Genomic DNA, 22,330 nt, shown 5'->3' with positions numbered 1-22,330 from the left:
TCCTGTATTTCTTTATATTCTAAAACATTTATATTGCTAGTTGCATTTTATCATTTGCATTTAGCATTACTTTTTCTGTGCCGTCCTTGACAGTATCAGAACAACATTGTTTCAGCAGTCATTCAACACATTTTTGAGTTGTGAGAAATACTGAGCAAAGGCTGTATATTTCCAGGAGATGTTTTGGAAGGCACTACAAAATGATAGTGACAAACGAAGGATGTTCAGGAAGAGTTCATTTTTATGTTAACAACTATGGTGTCAGCTCAGCAGCAAGCGCTCTATTGACCCAGCCAGCCGATAATCTACTGGGGATGAGTTTCCCACTTGCGGCAGATTCCACAACCTCTACAAGGTGTTAAGAACACGCTAAATACCTTCAGTGCTGCCACAGGCGATTAGTTCAAGAATCCACAAGAATGGTAGGCTATCGTGTTAGGACTGCCAACTCATCAAAGCAAACCACTCTTACAAGCAACGGTGTTAAATAATGCACAGGAAGGCTATTGGGAACATTACCAGTTATAGAAATGCTCTGTTAAACATTCACATATATTTTTGTATGGGGTTTTAAACACCGTTAACACACCATTAAGCTAATTTGTTTACCTTCCTAAAGCTCTAGACCAAACAAATCTATTATGTGTCTTATTGACAAAAATGTCAAATTTGCCAGGACAAGTCATTGTGTTCCTTAGACACTGGCAAAAAGGGTAATAAATTAAATGTAATAGCAACCATAAATGGAAAAGCAATTCTCTGACATTTTCTGTGCAATTAAGTGTAAAATAGTTTTTTTTTTTTTTTTTTTCCTCTCTCTCTTTTTCAGAGGTTACTTTTGTTTAGGTTCTTGGGTAATTACTCAAGCATTTTCTTTTTAATATCTATTTATCTTATGATCATTCCATTGTGGACTTTTCCCCCTTATGTAATCATCCATTTTGTTTTTTTAAACAGGAAATGTTTCACCTGCAAATAGTGTTAGAACCCACACAACTGTATTTTGTATATCACTTTTTGTATATCTGTATGTTATTTACAACATTTTTTTTTCATTTTCATTGTACATTTACAACAACCTTAGGATACCTTTTTGTATTTTTTTTAAGGCAACAAGTCTGCAGGAATAAAGTATATGACTTTTTGTCCATATTCCTTGCTTTTTAAAGTCATGCTATAGTTTTGTGTGGAGAATAGATAACAAACTGAAAGCAATAAATACTTACAATTATAAATGACTGACACCAAAATAATGAGAATTTGTGAATTCCAGCTTATTGGACTGTAATGAAAAAACTACAGACTTTCGTTTAGGGAACTATTTTGTGAACTATTCGTTAGAGGGTTGGGTTTAATCATTTACTATGAAACGAGCCTTTGGTCTGAGCTCACTGTTGGTGACCACAGTTTCTGTAAAGTTTATAATTTCTGTTAAGGGGAAAACAGTCCTTTGCCAATCTAAGAACTTTTAAATGAGGGTATGAAATGATGAATTTGAGTTTGACATCTACACGGCCTCAAACAAAGTGTCCCACCAGTGGGTCCCGGTGGAAATGTTGTCAAACATGACAACGTGACTAGAAGCACAAGTGTGAAATTGGGTTTACACAAAGTTAATTGGGTTTGTGTCATTGTGCTGGGCTATCCAGACAGTGAGAATTGCTCAATTGTGAGGTTACAGTTCAGAGTGAAGAGCGGCTAGGGAAAAACTCTATTTCAAAGATATTAAACAGCACACTTTGTAAAAAAAAAAAAACAAGTTAAGGGGTTAAAAAAAGGAAGAGACAAAGGAAATAGATAAACATGAAATAAAAAAGTCTACTTAATTATGTTGAATAAATTAAAGTGTTCTCACATTTACATTACACATTATATTTAAGAAAATCCACTCTGTACTCAAATGATCCACTTTAATCTGGACTAAATGTCTAGAAATGCAAAACAAATAAAATGTTATAGCATAAATGCAGAAAGAAATATTTTGTTCTATTTCTAGGTCCAACCACTGACATCAATCATGTGAAGAAATTTTACCGTTTCACTTGAATGTAATTTGTAACAATAATTGGAATTACATTAGAAACTAATGTAGCAAAATTGATTTTATTTGTAGCAAAAAAAAACAAAACTTAGATTAGAAAAGCTCAACTACATTAGAAAATAAGGCAAAATAAAATAACTTGTTCATATAATTTGCAACACAAATGTATTAAATTAGAAATTAATCCAAAACATTTTCATTAGATTATAAAATTATTTAATAATATTTATTAAATTTAGTGCTGTCAAACAATTAATCGCGAGTAATCACAACCAAAATAAAGGCTTTTGTTTACATAATATATGTGTGTATACTGTGTATATTTATTATGTATATATAAATTGACACACATACAGTATATATTTTGAAAATATTTACATGTATATATTTATATTCATATAATTTATTTTATATGTAAATATTTTTAGTATAAAAACATAACATTTTTTCTTACATATATACATACGTGTGTATATTTATATATACATAGACACACATATATTATGCAAACAAAAACTTTTATTTTGGATGCGATTAATCACGATTAATCACGTTTAATCGTTTGACAGCACTAATTACATTACAACAGGATGTAAAAATAGAAGCACTGTCAGATCTTGAGCTGATAAATTGATAATGGGGCAACATATGTTTGCTTGCGAATAAGAAATGGCTGTATTCTGTAGCAAATTTTATCGGTTTATCTGTTTATATGTAAATACATGCCTCCGTGTATTCTCAGATCTGACTTGCTTTGATGCTATTCTCCTGCAGGGTGAACGGCAGGTAGAATATTTCACGCAAGCTTTTCAAACATGTCTGCACAGCACATATGCTGCCCCATTTGCCTTCAATTGGCATGCCGTTTTGAAACTGGTACACTTTAACAAAAGTCACCAAGCCATACATTTTCACTGTAAAAAGGAATAAATAACACACTGATATTTCTTGTAAAAGAAGAAAAGGGTGACGGTTTACAGTTCTGTTTCATCACTCTTCCAGCTGATGGAAATGACCTTAAGAAAAAGGAAACCAGAAGGTGTTTCCAAACATTACAGTGACATACCTTCATATACAGCCTTGAAACCTTGCGATCCGATCGTATCATCTGACTGCAGATGGAGCCACATCTGGTTGCTCATACTCACAATCAAATCGGGCACGCTGGATCCCGTGAGACTAGAATAGAGGCACAAAATCAAATTTTATTCTTTGATTTGTGTATTCATATAGAGCCATGAAAGCTTATAAATGGACACAGTGCCTACTTCATGTGGCGTTTGCACTCGAAAGAAAATAATAAACTGTTATTCCATGGGCATAAGTCAGGGAGGCGTTTGTGAATAGAAGCATGTGTCTTTCAAAGTTTAACATAAGAACCCTTTTTGCTCTACTCACACATAAAGCACTCTTCGAGCATCACCTATCTTCCCTCCGTCGCCCACTGTTAACGTATCATATGCTCGCTCTAGATCAAACTCTTCAAAAGCCAGCTTGATGACCTACAGGAATAAAGGAGAGGTCATGACAAACACCATAGAGCAAAAACACCCAGAGCAGAATGGCCCTATTCACATGAGGCTGACTCAGAGAAGGATCATATTAAAAGAAGAAGGCAAGTTCTTTCTATGGCTACACGTGTAAGGCTGATTGCAGGAGCAGAGAAGAAGGTGCAATTAAATAATTTTCTTTAATTCAAGATATGTGAGACTTTGAGAAGTTCTGCCATGTGCGGTGCAAAGCCCGAGGAAACGGGATGCATGTTCATTTGATGTAAGCACAGAAAGCAAGGCAGCAGAAGGAAAATTGGATTCAAGGAGAGACTGCTGGAAGGAGAAGTAAAAAAAAAAAAAACAAGCTTAATTAGGACAACCCTATTATCAACATCCTTACCTTTTCTTTTTCCAAATGGCCCATCAAAGAGCCATTATTCTCATCTATATTCTGTTCCATCTTTGAATGTGATTGGTGTAATTTTATTTTTTTCAATGTTACCTTCTCCTATTCTATATTGAAGAGATAATTCACTCAGAAATGACAACTGTGTCTTCATTTACTCCCCCTCATGTTGTTCCAAACCCGTATGCCTTTCTTTCGTCAGTGGAACACAAAAGAAGATGTTATGCAGTATGACAGCCTCAGTCACCATTCGCTTTCAATGCATTTTTTTTTTTTTACTACAATGAAAGTGAGAGGGAATTGAGACTGCCATTATGCCTAACATGTCCTATTGTGTTCCACTGAAAAAAGCAAGTTTGGAATATTTCGAACATTAGTGTGAGTAAAATTTCATTTATACTACTATTTCATTTATACTTTCCTTATTTTAAGGAAAATAAGTAATTTGTAAGTTGATTCCCCCCCAAACGGTGTAAACATTGTGGCTTTCCCATACAACGACCTGACTCACTTCTTAACCACCATAGTATGATGAATCGAAACTAGTCACTACTGTTTTCAGAAACCATAGTACCATCGTCACACCTCCGTCATTTGAACCACGTTGCTTCAGTTATAACTTCTGGTAATTAATGGTAATTGAGATCATAATTATTGTGAGATTGTTCCTTTACACAAACAACAGAAAGCGTTTTTTTTTTTTTTTCTTTTTTTTTACACCATGTAAATATGCAGTATAAAACTGGTGTACATATCTGTATAAGTGTACATATTCTGTATATATTAATGCAGTCAGCAGCTTTTGTATGCTTCTAACCACAGGTCGCAATGCTGTTTGTGAATGTTCATTGGAACTATGGTTTCGATAAACACAGAATCATTGAACTATGTTGGTAACAATGGTACTTGTGACTATGGTTGAAGTTTAATGACACTTTTGCGAAATGCACACCTGACCAACATAGCAGCAGTGGCTCAACCAATGCCATGAGTTTTTCTTTAAAACTTAACCTACCTTAAAGGAACAGTTCTCCCCCAAAATTAAAAACATGTCATTATTTTCTCACCATTTTTGCTCTGTCACCTTGTTCTGTGCCTTATAATTTAGGTAAGTTATAGAGACAGTGTTCCAAACCTACATGAATTTACTTCTTCTGTCGAACACAAAAGAAGATCTTTTGAAGAATGTGGTTAACAAGTGCTGGTCCCATACTGACTTTCATATTGCGAAAAAAATATATATACCCCTCTATACGGACACACACACACACACACGTTTGTTTTTGTGAATTGTGGGGACTTTCCACAGACTTCTATAGCTTTTATACTGACAAAACGATATTGTCTATCCCCTAACCCAACCCTAACCCTAAACCTACCCCTTACAGAAAACATGTTTGCATCGTTACATTTTCAGATAAACATCATGTACTATTTGTAATCATTTTTTTTACATTGTGGGGACCGCAGGCCAGTCCCCACAATGTCAAAAATTGCAGGTTTTACTATCCTTGTGGGGACATTTGGTCCCCACAATGTAGCAAAAACAAGTACACACACACTAGAAGTCAATGGGGACCAGAAACTGTTTGGATACTCAGATTCTCCAAAATATCTTACTTTGTGTTCAACAGAAAAAAAATAAATAAATAAATAAATAAATCATTGGAACAACTTGGGTGAGTAAATGATTTTCATTTTTTGGTGAACTGTCCCTCTTCTGAAGTATAAGGCACAGAACAAGGTAACAGAAAAACAAATTACACCATTAAACAAAACTATCTTTAAATGTGCTATAAATCATTTTTATGGAATATCACACAGAAATCCTGATACCTTATAGATATTACTGGAATACGTGTCCTAAGAACTCTCACCTGTCTTTGTGACAGTGCTAGATTCTGTAGAAAGTAAAAAAGCATAGCTACCCACATTAAGCTATTAAGGAGGATTATATTATTTATAATATTTACTTCTTTAAAAAGTGCAGTAGAATACTTCAAGAATTCCACTTTGTGTTGAACTTGCAACCTGGAAATGGTTCTTTCTGTTGATAATTGTACACCTGCAAAATGCTAGAAATGTATAGCATTGTTTATCCTATGCAATTTAGTTGCTAGGACACTACTTTTTGACAGTCAAACACCTGCAATGCTAACAATAGCATCGGCATTTTGTGGTCTTACATCATCTTCTGTCATTATAATGGTTGGCGAAATTAAGTATGAATATCCCACTTCGAGTGACTTTGAATGTTAAACAGTTTTAGTCTAGCAAATGTTAGTGAAGTGGCTAAAACTGTAACAGCCCCTGTAATTCATGGATAATTACTAATGAGAAAATTATCTACAGAAAACGTGCTGTTCAAACATCTGCAATGTGTGCATCAATTTATATAAAAACATCAAATTAAGTGAATATTGCCTCTTATATATAGTGTCTTGCGAAAGTATTCATACCCCTTAATTTCTTTCATGTTTTGTTATGCTGCTGCCTTACGCTGAACTGCTTTAAATTACTTTTTTTCCCCCACATCAATCTACACTCCATACACCATTCATTATGACAAGTAAAAAAAAAAAAAAAAAAGTTTCTAACATCTTTATAAATTAAGTAAAAATTAAAAGCTGAAATGATTCTATTGCATAAGTACTCATACCCTTTTCTGGGACAGTTCAAATTTATTTTTGGAGCATTCACATTGTTTGTAGATGTTACTACACTTTGAGAGGAGCTAACCTGTCTTAATAAAAGGTCTAACAGCTGAAAATGCATATCAGAGCAAAAACCCTGAGATCAAATGAGCCTCAGTTCCAAGCATCATGTGTGGGATATATATATATATATATATAATTGTTTTATATATATATATATATATATAAAACAATTATATATATATATATATATATATATATATAATTGTTTTAAACATATTCCAAGGGTTGCAGGAAACGACGTCTTGTAAATTACAGCTTAATACTATAGTCTGTGATTTGTCTCACAAATAATACAGTTCTTTAACAGTTATTTCAGAACAGTCATATTAACATTTTATAATTGCTACAGTGTCTTCGGTCACCGTTTTGTTTATTAATGGTAATACAGCAAGCAGGTTGACTGCACCAGTTTAAAAAGAATGGAACGAATCAGCAACACTGAGAAAATCTTGACAAGCAATCTGTATAAAATGTCAGTGCTGATACAGAGTCGTTTGGCGAGACCTTAAACTAGAAGTCTAAAATACAGGCTTTTAAATTATCCTGTCAGAAGTAAAGATTCTTTTTTTTTTTTTTTACAGAAGACTTAGCAGGAGGATAAAAACAGCACTCATGGTCTACATAAACACAATCAGAGAGTGACAGGACATCTTAGTGATTGTTCCCTGAACCAGCTTGAAAGAATTATTGATTTCTTTATTTTATACAAAACTGAAAAGGCCTGATGGCTGCCTCAATGACTCTCCCTGATTTTAAGAGAAGACGGCTCTCGATGCTCTTCAGAAATTGCTAAATGGTGTGGTTCTGACCATGCCAGTGTACAAATCAAAAAAATCCAGTACAAAATTTGTAAATGACTACAAACTATTTGGGTCTATATTTCATGTTATTTTGGCTTTAAATATTTCTGTCCAAAAAGAAGATATAAAGGCCCATCGTACCACATCAAGCATTTATTACAACACACATAAACTAGTAAATGATTCAAACATGCAGCAGCAATAAAGCAAATCGCAAAAATAGTTAAAAATACATAAAATTAATTTTGCACTCAAAAATTATTTTACTGCTTTCTGACTGAACATGTCTGCATTATCATCACAAGATGCATTAACATCACAAGGTTCATTTGATTTCAGAAATATCATACCCCTTAACATCTACTTTCAACTTTTCAACCCAACAGCCCCATCTCCAAACACAGAGGAAACACAAAACAGACCATAAATCGACACACTTCATAAACAACAAAGAGGCTACAAATCTCTAGTTCCTGTGACAAATAGATATTCTTCATCCAGTGCAAAAGTGCATGTCCTTAATTTGAATTAAAACACAGTATTTTTTTTTTTTTTTTTTTTTTTTTTTTCCATATCTGACTGGTCACGTCCTCATTGAGCTACAGAAGTCCAGCATGCATTTCTGAATCCTTAATGCAGGAAGCAAGCTTAGCCTGCTACTAGGAATGATTTAGATTATAGAATGAAACATACTAAAAAAAATACAAAACAAACAAAAAAAAAATCTAAAAAAAAGAAACAAATATTTAACCATTTTGAATCTGTGCAACAATGGTTGTTTAGTTGTGTTTCTCTCACTGGAAAAAAAAAAAAAAAAAACATATATATATATATATGAGGTCGCGTTAACCGAAAATTCTCTGTCACTGACAGAATTTTTTTAGCAGTGACGGAAAAATTTTTAAGGCCGTCCGTCATATTGACAGATTACACTGAGGGTGATCTATTGCAGCTGCAACCCCACCCCTGACCAGTTGGTGGCGAGTGCGCTCCAGTGTAGCAGCAAAAAACTGGATCCAGAACAAATACTGAACTGTCACGAATGTTTTTCTGTGCGTTTCATTACGCACAGGCGAGTACACAGAAGCTACAACAATCTATCACGCCACATTAAAGAGCGCCAAAACGTTATTTATTGCTTGAATTTCCTAATGAAATAGACAGAATTTGAAATCTGAGACTTTGTTTCATATCTCGTTTTCCTTCCAAGTATTTATTGAAAGGAAAAAAAACTATCTACTGTTCATCCATCAGTTAAACACAGCATAGACCAAAAGATCGATTGTGATTTAAGAGTCGATATTGGGGTAATTAAAATGAGAATCTATAAAAATCGAGAAATCTGTAGTTTTTTTTTTGTTGTTGTTGTTGTTTTTTTTATGCCCAGCCTATGTTGTTTTTAAACACGACGGTGTCGTCCTGTAGGTTCATGATTTAAAATAAAAATGTGAACAAAATAAAAGCAATTAAATGTGTTATTCTAATTCAAATATGAAAATTAAAATTATGGTCAATAATAGATTATGACGGAATTTTTACGACCCTGTCTGTCAAAACGATGGACAATGTAAAAGTCTAGAGCAACCTCTTATATATATATATATATATATACTGTATATATCAACCTAGTGGAAAGTGCGTTAAATTATAATTTATTAAAGCCATTATGAAAGGTGGCACTAAAAATTTTGTCTAAAGCAATTCAAGGACAGCAACAAAGAATCTGACTGAGTGTCATACGTTATGTCAACTTTGTATGAAGGTTATATTTTCTAGTAAATGACGTGGTGATGTGAGGCCTCTTGTCAGTAAATGGCCTCTTTTTTGGATGGACATTAAACATAATCAACACAACAAAATGCTACGGGTTTGTAAGGAGGCTAATACCTATTACTGAAATGGCCTTGAATCTGACTGTATCAGCAGTCAGAACATGTCGTGGAACATGACCTTCTTGTCTCGGACCATATGCTATGACAGAGACAAAGATCAAGAATGCATTTTTATGATCTTTTGAGGTCTTAACATTCTGTTCTCAGCAGATTTTTGGAAAAAAGAGAAAGAGAAAGAGAGAGGGAGAGAAACTTTTAAAGAATGTTTAATGGCAGAGAGTGCTTCCTAGGTGGAATGTAACAAGATTGTGCTTTAAGGTCAAGGGTTCACCATGGTTCAAAAACAAAAGCTAGATAACAAAGGCACTATCATTTATTAAAATGCCTTTATTATAGCATGGCTATACATAAAAAATGATAAGATCCTTCGCATTTAGGTATAAACCTTCCTCAGGAAGAGGAAGACACACAGGTTTTCCACAGATGAGAGTAACATCATTCACTTAGTAAACCACATGATAAACTGTCAGGTGTCATGTGATTCCTTTACATGAGTAGGATGTCCAAATTTACAGTATTTACAAAATAGTACTTCCGGTGTGATTTTGAAGTGAGCATGCGATGGACACTTGAAGAGCAGCATGGAGAATGTAGTATGTCTGGATTACATTCATACTGGATTTTTTTTTTTTTTTTAATGGTCGTGATTACATTTCAAAAGACATGCCTACTCAGAGAGTATGTGATTTTGGACACAGCCACAGCATTTAACTTGTATATCCAAAAATTTGTAGTCCACCTATTATTTGATGATGTCAGATGACATGAAGGATATCAGTGATACTGCCTTAGAATTTGATAAAATGAAACAACCATTTGAAACAAGCTTCATGACTAGAATATGTCTATGATGCCCTTAAATGCATTCTAGATAGGCACCTTACTAGGTTTTGGAACAGAGTCTCTCTGTTCGGCAAAAGCAGAAAAAATGCACAGTGTAACATTAATTAAAGTTACATCTTTTCATCATAAGATCAAAGCAAAAGCATGTGGCCAGGAGTAAAAATATACTGGTTGTGACATGGCACGAATTTTATGTGTATGATAGTCAAGTCTGTTTATGATGGTGGCCAACAGGTACTTTCAATTTACTGGCATGTCACTAAGATTTTACAGTAGTCTATCATCTGTATGACTAATTATACACATCCAGTTCCAGAGGGAAGGATTTTATAAATCTACTGTTTTTCCTACAGTGCTGTAGAATCTGAATGTTTAACAAATTCAGATGTTCTGGGAAAAATACGGTTAGCTACAGAAATACATGGATACATAGCAGATCAAGATAGTATGTTCTAAAACTCAGTTTAGTAAGTAAATTACCCTAAATTAAGAGTCACTGTGTGTGCAAAAACTTGTTTCACAATTAGGGCTGGAATTAGGTCTCTATAACAAATAGGACTCACCTACATCACATTGTCTTGTAAATTATGTTTATCACAATAGTCATGTTTTTGCTTTGAAATTTATTAAAATTATTAATTATTATTAAGATTTTATTTCCTTGATCAGAGAAACTTTTCAACTAATGTAGGTTCTAAAAAAAAATATTCAAAGAATGTTTTCACAATAAAACAACAAAAGGAATAATGTATATAAATATAAAATATTTTTAAACATAAACATTTTCTCTACTAACATATACTGTTTTACTAAATATTTAAATGTTTGAAAAACTCCACACAGACTTTGAGTCTTTGATTCTGAGTGGTAATGAAAATGAAGAGGTTTGATTCACTACTATTTGAAACTCTACTGCCTTTTTTATCATGAAGTTTAAATCAGAGATGAGATACATCAAAGATTTGATACATGCATTGTAAATATACTGTATACAATACGTTAAAAGTTTGGGGTCAGAAAGGTACAGAACTATTATAGAAAGATTAAGCAGTTTACAACATTTAAGCAAAATAGAAAACAGATATTTTAAATTGTAATACCATTTCACAATATTGCTGTTTTTACTGTATTTTCCATTAAATATGTAAATGCAGCCTTGGTGAGCATAAGATATTTTCAAAAAAAAAAAAAAAAAATGTATCAACCCCAAACTTTTGATTAGTAATGTATAGTTGATGTATTATCCAGCCCTAGGCACAAACATAACTATCTGAAATCTAAATTGTGTTATAACGTTACATACGTTTACAGTAATTTCATAATCTGAAAGTAAATTCAATAAGATCACACATACACGAATATTCCCAACATTAAAATCTGGAAAGACGCAAAGCATGAGGAGCAGAATAGCTCTTGTTTACTCTAATATGTTGTTTTGACTATTTTCATTTGGTCTTGATTTAGTAACAAAAGCATGAGTCACTCTGGCGGCGTGTGTTGAGGTCATGCCAGATTGTATTACCATCACTCTTGCCACAGAGCTGAAGACGTGTGGCTGAACCTAATCAATTCTGGAGACGCAGTAATAGCGAGAGACAGTCAGGGCAAGAGGTTGACAATTATGCAAACACTGTGGACTGCGATGCAAATGTCCTCACAAATTATCTTTAAGATTATTTTTGACATTTATGCAAGGTCCCATTCAATTATGTGTCTTGGTGGCTATTCAGAAGCATATCATGCTTTGGTTTGGCAGATTAAAAATGGACCGTAAGCGTGTTTTGTGGAATTGTATACAGGTATAACTTGGAGTCAGCCTTAGGTTGCAATTTAGATTTAAATTACAGACGTACCTTCTCTGGATCCACCGCTGTTATGACCCACACACAATGTGCATTATTCTCATACTGGACGGGGTAATTCGGAGACGTTATGATGCCTTTGGGGCCTCGCAGATTAGAGCCACAGGTCCTAGCTGTTAAAAGGGTAAACAGCACAAAGAAACTGAAATCAAATTCCACAACTGCAATGTTTTGTAGTTATTGCTGTTGCTTTTGAAAGGAATGCAACACACTATGAGTTATATGACAATAGGTTTCGAAGACATAATCACCAAAGTAAGAATTTAATGCAGTGTTACCAGGCTGCATATCTTTGTCAGCTGCCTAGAGAAGCATTTAGGAAACTCAAAGGCATGTGTCTTTCATGAAAGGCAATCACTGCGATGCGTTCAGTAAAAACAAACAAACAAAAATTTAATTCAGGATGGTGGATGAGCAAAGCGAAATTCTGGTTATAAATGTAATTTTTTATACTGAATATGCTGACAAAATAGTGCAATCTAATTATAAATACATGTGTGCTATTAGGAGTAATGTGTTTTTAGCTTAGCAACATGCTAATGTTAAATATTAAACTCATTCTCAACTTACAGCTGTTTAACATTAGCCATTTGGTAAGAATAAAAATTATTATGGTGAATTGCATTTATTAATGTGTTTTTGTATTGAATAGATTATAGTTCAGCATGTATAACTGATATTTCAATTCATAACCTTCAATGCATTATTGGATTTCCTTCTCCATATGAAGAAATGCAAGACTGTCTTAAAATTTGGCCTAAACTAAGTATTTTAGAAGGTGTCTTATAACGCTGCCTACCTTTTGCAACAGTCTTTGAGTCGACAGTGCACCTATGATGCCTAAAATGCTTCATACGCACACAGCTCACTAGGTTTTCGAATAGATATTTCCATTCTGCCCCACACTAAAAACACTTCCTTTGAACACATCCAGCCCTCACGACATGAGCTAATCTATTTAAGGTCATGCCTCAGAATAACTTGACTCAATCATTGACAAAGTCAGGGTATTTTTTCCAACCCTATACTGTGCCAGGGTATTAACTGCTTCTCCCTTGTGTTTAGTCAGGGATTTTCTTTGACAGCTTAAAAGAGCAGCCCCACTCCATTGCTGTGGCTTCATTGGCTTCTTCACAGGGTTCTAAGGAAGATTTGGATAGGTAGAGATGTGAAGAGATTATGTAGCATATATTCTCAAACAGGGCTTCTAAAAACTACTATGTGAAAATGAGTTCAAAATGAAGGAAACAGCACTGTTTGTAAGTCAGCAAATGAACAGAGTTATAGGTTTAGGGAAGTTTAGCCATTGCTTTTGTGTAATTTGCTGCATTTGTCTTGTTTTCACTTGGCTTTGCATGATAATTGTGTGACATCATCTTGTTACAAATGGATAAATGCATGCAAGGAAGACAAAACTAACTGCTATTTACTATGCAAACAGGCTTAAAGGAGAAGTCCACTTCCAAAACAAAGATTCACATATAATGTACTCACCCCCTTGTCATTCAAGATGTTCATGTCTTTCTTTCTTCAGTCTTTTTGAGGAAAACATTTCTGCATTTTTCTTCATATAATAGACGTGTATGGTGCCCCGATTTTGAACTTCCAAAAGGCAGTTTACATGCAGCTTCAAACGATCCCAAATGCAGTTGTAAACAATCCCAGCCGAGGAAGAAGGGTCTTATCTAGCGAAACAGTTGGTTATTTTCATTAAAAAAAAACAAAAAACAATTTAAATTAAAAAAAAAAATTAAATCTCAAACGCTCGTCTCATCTTTCTCTGCCTGAACTATGTGTCTTCTGACTCAAGACAGTTAGGGTATGTTGAAAAACTCCAATCATATTTTCTCCCTCTACTTCAAAAATCATTTTAAAAATCATCCTACGTTGCTGCAGAAGTACAGTCTTTGCAAGGTGATCATGCAACGAAGATCAAACACCCTTAACAAAAACAGCGATATAGGGCGATTTCGAAGTTGAGGGAGAACATGGAGATGTGAGGTTTTTCGACATACCCTAACTGACATTAACCGGAACAAAAACAGTCCAGGCAGAGTAAGACAAGATGAGCGTTTGGCATTTAAAAGTAGATAAATTGTATTAGTTTTATTAAAATAACCGATCGTTTCACTAGATAAGACCCTTCTTCTGAAGCCGCATTTAAACTGCATTTTGGAAGTTCAAAATCGAGGCACCATATAAATCTGTTATATGGAGAAAAATGCTGAAATGTTTTCCTCAAAAAACATAATTTCTTTACGACTGAAGAAAGAAAGACATGAACATCTTGAATGACAAGGGGGTGACTACATTATATGTGAATCTTTGTTTTGGAATTGGACTTCTCCTTTAAGAAAGAGGACCAGTCATTACTTAGTATGCAAATTTTCCAGTGTCAGTCACATTTTGACTGCCAGACATTCTATTAATTAGCAGTGGGGCTAAAATCAACATGTCACAGATGAGCTGTGACTGTTTCTTGAACTGTTTTGGATTGATCTACTCACCACCATCTATCAATCTAGCTCTCATCTATATACAGTAGATGTGTTTCTTTGCCATTTCAAAAGCACCATCTGCAGTGGCATTTGCAGTATCTGGCATTAATGAATAATGCACACACACAAAAAAAAAAAAAAAAAAAAAAAAAAAGACATGCAAGAGCCTAAAGATAAGCTTCACAACCTATGACAAAAGGCTGAATAAGCTTTTTTTCCCATCCAAGAAAACAACAAGAACAAAAGATACATCCAGAATTATCTTGTTGAACTGCAAGGAGCCTGCAGATTCCTAGCTCTTCTATTAATATACATCATTTTAATTAAGTAGCAATTTTGGAAACATTGTTAAAAAAATAACAATAATAATGCACCTAAGCATGAAATTATCTCCGAAACAAAGAATGCAAATGGAGTCTCTGTGTTCAGCTTAAATGGTTCAGGCTGAAGCATCTGCAGAGGTTTAGCAGTCAGGGGTTTGGAACCCTAACCTGAATGTTTGAGAAACATCAATACTGTGATGCTTTGCAAACATATATTATAGCAATTTTCTTTGAGGTTTTCTTTTTAGTTTGCAAAGCACATGTTTAATATCAACATAAATGAAATTATGCTCAACTTTGAACAGGAACCCATAAAATAACGACTCTGGTTAAAGATGAGCTTTAAATGCATGAATAGCTGTGATATGTCTGACATGTACAATGACCACTTTCATGTTCTGTATACCTGCAAATTGAAGCGCAAATTAAAGTGCAACTTAATTATCAAAGTAGTAGTAAATGCTTAAATCAGCAGTAAGGTTGAGCTTCTCTCTTATTCACAGGTACTCCATAATTAACTCAAAACATCTCTTGAGATTCTCTTTAAGACCACCACTAAAGAGAGAAAGAGAGAGAAAAAGCAAAACACAGGGAATTACTAAATCACAAGGCTAAAAGGTCTTTAACTTCCTGTTTTATACCCTCATTCCCCTAACATATCACAGGAAGAAGGCAAGGAAGGCATTTAAGGCTTGTCTTTAAAAAGGTTACTTGGCACTGCTGAAACAAAAAGTGTCTGGATCAATCAGTGATCGGCGAGAATTGTGCAAAGAAATTGTCAAACATGGTTACTCCTCCGTCTGCCACTCTGACACACTGCCTTATTTCATTTTGATTAATGTCATTTGGAAGCCTGTGTCCTCTATGCCTTTCAAAACAGCCCCACTCCAGGTCTCATCTTAAGGGTATATCTAGCCGCATGACCGTGTACATCTAGCTGCATGAAATAAGGTTTCTTTTTTAAATAAATAGTTAATAAACATTTTTTATGTAAATTATTATAGTGCAATATAAAGTACAAATTATGAGACAAATTTGATTTAGTATAATCTTGGAAAAGAATAAATACGAACATGTTGATGTCATCAGGGTTATGCTGGTATAATGAGAGGTAATGTTTGGAAAAGCTAGCAAAACTTTAATTAAACCTGGATTTTTTTTTTTTTTTTTTTTATAAATGACAGTGCCTAATAAAAGTAAACATCACTCCTCATTAATCTGCCTGATGAAATGAATAGATGTGGATAAAAACTGCAAACTAAGAACAAAGTCATTAGCAAGAGTAAAACAAACACCATTTTACTAAATAAACCAACCCTGGCTCATGAAAATACGTGCCTCTATATACAATTTTGCAACACCGTAATTACATACCTTACTGTATGTTTCGTGGCAGTTTTTAAAGTGCAATGCCAAGAGAGTGGTGTTAAAACACGTTTAATACGTGACAGTAGCATGTTTTTATTACGTTGGTACAGGCACTTATTTCTGCGTTTTTAATTACGCTTCTTGAGATATGTGTGATTTTATTATTGAAGATACATTTGACTTTTCAGAAAGTTGAGGAAAACAAAACAAAACAAAAAATGTTTCCAGTATCTTATTGAAAACATAATCAATTTTAAAAATGTAGTGCTTGCCAAACACAAATTTAATGAAAAAAACAACTCTGTTACAGACAAATTAGGCAATGTGTAAAAATAACAATAAACCAGGCGTTTGAGAATAAAAGGTTTTTAAATTGTATTTTTTTAATGAAAATTTCGACAAAGTTTCACTAGATAAGACCCTTCTTCCTCGGCTGGGATCGTTTACAACCACATTTGAAGCTGCATTTAAACTGCATTTTGGAAGTTCAAAATTGGGGCACCATATCAGTCCATTACATGGGGAAAAATGCTGAAATATTTTCCTCAAAAAACATACTTTCTTTACGGCTGAAGAAAGAAAGACATGAATATCTTGGATGACAAGGAGGTGAGTACATTATATGTGATTTGTTTTGGAAGTGGACTTCTCCTTTAATGCTCTATCGTGCTGGAAATATCCCCTACACCAAACCCAACCCTAAACCTACCCGGTAGTGTTAACAAATGCAAAAGTGATTTAAAAATGCATTTGTTGATGTAGATGTGCTATTTTAACCTGTGGATTTGAGCTGTTTTGTCGAACTGTAGATTCACAGGGTTTGTATCAGAGCTTTTCATCACTCAAGGTGAGTTTGTTTCAGAGTCTAATGGAAGTCTGATAATTCGGTATGGAACTAAAGTTGTGACAATTGAGTGTTTTTTTTTTGTTTTTTGTTCGTTTTTTTTTTTTTTTTTGGTGTGGGGTGCGGCGGGGGTCACTTGTGTCTAAGATATTCGTGGTTTTGTGGCAGAGCCCTGACACTCCTGTCTTGTCATGTTTTAATGTCTGCATGCCCTGTTTCCTTGTTTTGTGTTGGGGTGTTGTTCAGATCGTGTTTTGTTTAGTTTCGGTTTTGTTTTGGGGGTTCGGACACTCATGGTCCATGTTCTGTCTTGTTGTGGGAGCTCTTCTGTCCACGTATGTTGTTGTGTTTTGTTTAGCTCTCGTTGTTTTGTGCTGTTGCACACAGCTTGTTTTATCGGCCGTGTGCTTTCTTGTTATGCTTTGTCTTGTGCAGGCTCGGGGTTCCCTCGGTCGTGTGCTTTCGCGTTGTCTTGTTTCGTGTGAACACACAGCTTATGAGTGTTCTCATTGGCTGCATGTTCCTGTCTCGTTTTGCTCAAGCACATGGCTTTTGTCTTGTTTGTTACTATGTTGGCATGTGCTCTCATGTGCTGTCTTTACCCCGCCCATCTTGTTACCTGATTATTGGTTCTGTGCCCCACCTGTCCTCCTTCGTTACCTGCCTTGTTTGCTTCTTATTTATTCTCCTTGTGTTTGCAGTCCTGTGCCAGTTTGTCATCAAATGTACCCTGGTCGTGTCCTGCCCTGGCTTGCCAAGCCTTGTCTTGTTGCCTGCCTGTTTTACCCCTCAGAATAGTTTTTTGTTTGTTTTTGTTTTATTTTATGAATAATAAAAAGCCCATCACTCTGCACAGTCCTCGGCTCATCTCTCACTTTGAACCCTGACGATTTGTGTTAAGGAACGGCATGGAATAATGCATAAATATGTGAATTGGGACACACCTAGTGTAATGTTAACATATTGCTAAGCCAACAATAAAACTAAAAAGCATAAACATACAAAACACACAAATCTGGGTCAAATCTATTAGTCTATTAATAAAATCGATTAATACACTAATGTCTGGTTGTTGACACATAGTTGCAAAGTCTCTTACAGTTAGTATAATGTCTGAAGTGGACTATCAAAATAGTGTTACTTTGTTTCACTAAGACTGTCATAATGCATTATGGGATTATCTTCTCTGATGCCTACGAATGTTAGAATTTTAAGTTTCTTGTTATACTGTCTACCCTTTGAAACCACTTTTTCGCCCATTTTAATTTAAATACTGTCATGTAGGAAAAGAGCTACAGTTTTCAAGAAAACCCTAAATGCATAATTCAAAACTAGACATATTCTTCGATATATCCACATGTGCTAGTGTTGTCTTTGTTAAATCCATGTGGCACAACCATTCCTACGAATTGTGTGGCCTTACTCCCTACTGCCATGTGGTGCACATCTCACTTAACACGATCTGACAACGTCCCTACAGAAAGTGTCTGAGCAGGGGAAAAGAGAGCCATATTTGCACTTACTCCGACAGATAGGCCTGTGGTCACTCCAGGCCGCCAGGGTCTCAGTCACTCTCTGGCAAGTGATGCTCTTTGATCCCTGCAGTACGTAGCTGTCGTCGCAGGAAAACTGGATACTGGCTCCAACCCTGCCGAAGTTGAAATGACCGTCAGCGATCGACCAGCTACATGAGTCACACCATCAGCCCCGGACCCTCTATGTCTCTGACGCATCCTTCTTTTGTTAGATGAAAGCAGTTTCTGTCAAATGTCTATAAACCGCTTGTCTCTTCTATTTTCAGAATCACCCACTTCGTATTACATTAAATGCAGAACATGTAATGGCCCTTGGTTCTTTCTCTAAGGGCATTAGAAACCCACTTAGTAGCAGTGACCAAAGGTCCTGGTGGTAATGGCCTATCGGTATGGGAGTTCAGATGGACATGTCAAACAGCAGGCCCAGGCCTGATTAAAGCTGTGTCATGCAGTCAAAAAGGACAAGCGCAGCAGATAAGAGAACAAAAAGAGGACATACTGGAAGCTGGAGCCAATTCTTTTCCCATTTTCAGGAATCCCTGGATCTGGACAAATGTCTGCAGCCATCCCACCTTGGCTTACTGTATGAAAGCAGGGCATGCAAGAGAGAGAGAAAGAAAAAAGGATTAGAAAATAAATGAGACATATTATGTGTGACAGCTGACTGGTGCCTCACCATTGCTTCATTACTGAACCCTTATAACTATGAAAACACTCATACCTGTATGTTGTTTTAAGTTTCACCCAAAGATCAAACAAAACAAATAGAAAACTGTATTATGTTTAAAGCAAATAAAACCATTTTTTTAAGGTCCATTTTTATTCATGTGACAATTAAATACATTAATCACAAGAATTTCCTTCTCATTTTGTGTAATGCCTTGCAATGAAATGAAAATTATAAAACGTGGATGAAATATGCTTATTTATCATTAAATTATGGCAGTATGTCTCAATGAAATATTGATAGATAGATAGGTAGATAGGTAGATAGATAGATAGATAGATAGATAGATAGATAGATAGACCCTGCCAAAGAGCCTATTAAGAAGCAAAGCAATGCAATGTTCCCTTTCAACACAGCTCAGAGCATACAGTGTTCATCAGAATGCCAGTAAAGATTGCATTCACAGGTAGAATATCTATTCCTGTAGAGATGACAGGGGATTTAGTGATGGTAAGCTCAAGGCTATTTCCCATAAAAAGCAAAGAAAGGTCAAAGCATGTCCCACGTTTCTCCCCTCCCCACTCTCTTGTTCCTCCTAAGCCACAGTGAGTTTGTGTTCACACAGCCTCACTTTCTGACATCCCTCTGAGTTCAATTACTGGCCAAAATCACATTAGGTGAGTTCATGGATGACTTCACTTCAGGTGCAGCACTGACCATCTTTACATGCACACATTTTTTTTTTCATGTTCTAAATGGGCCGTATGTTTGACTCTATTTACTCTATTTTTATGATCATATATTATATTCGTTATTATTATATATCATCTTTTTTATTATTATATGCCATCTGCTTCATTTGTATTTCTAAACTGGAATATTGGTGTAATTGGTTATGGCACTATGTCTAGCAAAGCTACATAACATCCTAACCAGAACTAAATGTGTTTAGTTTAAAATAGACCATGCTAAATAAAGATATGTCCTTCAATTTATGATGTAACATCAATAAATTAAATAGAATGGATGTTTTAAAGGGTGGCACACCAAACTATTATCTTACAAATAGCTATAAATTGGCAACAGAATGGTTTTAATCAGTGATTTTATGCAAGAACAAAGTTAACATCTTGAATTGAACTTTATGACTGTGCATTCTTTAGGTTAGTAAATATAACATTAATAAGACTTGAAACTGTTACTTAATATTAAGTGTTTCAGTAGTGTAATTGTATTGGTAAAGGCATTTTATAATTAAAAGGTCTGCTTGATCTTAGTCTCAGCCTCAGTTAGCATGTCCACAGTTCATTTAGTAATCATCTGATGCATATTACACACACAAGCTGATTGGCTGGCAGTGAAAGGAAAATAAATAAATAGATTAAAAATAAATAAATAAATAAACTTTGGTTTTAGATCTTCCTATCTAAATGGTCCTATCTAAAGCTGCACCAGACTTTATGCTCAGAGTAAAAAAGAAAAAGAAAAAGTAGGTCTATATGAGTTTAACTTGATATAGGTGACACAAGATTAATTAAAACCCACACAAACCACTTTATGTAAAGTCATCGGTCCTGGCCGACACAAAAACACTCGGATCACAAGGCAAGGTCAATGCATTTGAGAGTGGTGTGTTTGTGCGTGTGTGTGAGAAGCCCAAGGTTTTCACTTGTGGAGTGAGGCTTTTTGATCACCTGTCATGTCCTTCTTTTTGATGTGGTCTTCAAATGTCATCTCCCCCTGATTGTTGATATCAGTCTCTAAAGTTATTCTGTCTGATCAAAGCGGGTGTCTGTTTTTTCTGATCTTTTTCTTGGACATTTATTTTCCTCCTACAGTGCCCTGCAATCACCTCAATATGTGTCAAAGACTTTCTTATAACGCACAAGTAAACGTTTAATACATAAATGCCAAGTATACTTACAGTCCAATCAAGGATCTAAGAGCTGTCCTTAAAGGTGCTGTAAGCCATTTCACTAACATCTGCCAGATTTAGCTACCAAAGAGTGAAAATCACATTCATTTTCTTCATAAAGAAATATAGTCTTTTTTTTTTTTTTTTTTTTTTTTTTTTTTTTTAACAATAATGCTCTTTTAAGCGCTATTCGGGCGGGACTAGTTTTCTGAACTACGCTTGAGTTTAGATTCTTATCACCCGACATCTGTGCTTTTCATGTACCAATCTAGACTGGACTAACATCTCTGTGTTTATTACAGAGGTGGGAGGGTCTGTTTTGTACATCTGGGGGTTGCAGAGATCATATGCTCTGTATGCATGTATTGCATATAGTCATTCAGATTGATTACCATCAGTATAACCACAGTTTTACTATAAATACCATGGTTAAGCTATGGCTAGCAAAACCATGGTTAATTTGTGGTTATTTTACTTATTTTACTTTATTTTATTTTTATTTGTTAGTAAAACCATGTTTAATTTTCCATGTTAATAGACCATGTTTAACATTTATTAGATATATGTAATTAAAACTTTATGTAATTTAGTGCGGGAATGATTGTGAGTAATCTTAACAGATGCTGATATTACAATAGCCAATCTTAACAGTTTACGTGATCTGGCTCTTGATTTGATTGTTTTTTTTTTTTTTTTTTTTATTTTGCTGGGAGGTAAACATATAAAGAATGCACAGCAAGAGTGTCTACGGCAGTACACATTGGCCAAAACACACAAGAAAACATGCTGTGGAAAAAATATATATTGTCGGCAATCACAGACATTCGCATTTGGACGAGATTAGTTTTCTCAGCAATTTTTAAACACTTATCAGACTAATCACTGAAATTTCCCATGACATGTTATTGTTATCATCTGTTTTAGATAAACCAGTCCATATAAGTAACAAAACAAACTGTGGTTAATTCATCATGTCAAAGTGGACTAGAATGTATACAATATACTGATTGTAGTCTAGCTACATAAAAGCAAGACTAGATGTGTAAAATGCACTTACTGTACACTATAAATGTTACATTGCTTGCATGTGCGGTGAAACTGTGTGGTTTGTTTCAGTAAAATGACA

The 22,330-nt window shown here is 34.8% G+C and overlaps 1 protein-coding gene across 2 annotated transcripts in view; it reads right to left on the bottom strand.

Moving 5' to 3' along the window:
- csmd1a (CUB and Sushi multiple domains 1a) overlaps nt 1–22,330 on the bottom strand; it is a 500,785-nt gene that overhangs the window by 144,310 nt on the left and 334,145 nt on the right. For both annotated transcript variants that reach the window (XM_051125525.1, XM_051125526.1), the window contains exons 8-12: nt 19,122–19,203; nt 18,611–18,735; nt 12,046–12,167; nt 3,440–3,543; nt 3,108–3,220 (exon numbers count right to left, since the gene is read on the bottom strand). In XM_051125525.1, the coding sequence (XP_050981482.1) occupies nt 3,108–3,220; nt 3,440–3,543; nt 12,046–12,167; nt 18,611–18,735; nt 19,122–19,203 (546 nt within the window). The remainder of the gene's footprint in view (nt 1–3,107; nt 3,221–3,439; nt 3,544–12,045; nt 12,168–18,610; nt 18,736–19,121; nt 19,204–22,330) is intronic.

This window comes from Labeo rohita, chromosome 13, assembly GCF_022985175.1.
Source record: "Labeo rohita strain BAU-BD-2019 chromosome 13, IGBB_LRoh.1.0, whole genome shotgun sequence".
Lineage (NCBI taxonomy): Eukaryota > Metazoa > Chordata > Actinopteri > Cypriniformes > Cyprinidae > Labeo > Labeo rohita.
The sequence above is the reverse complement of the archived record's forward strand: the minus strand, read 5'-3'. Positions and strand labels throughout refer to the sequence as shown.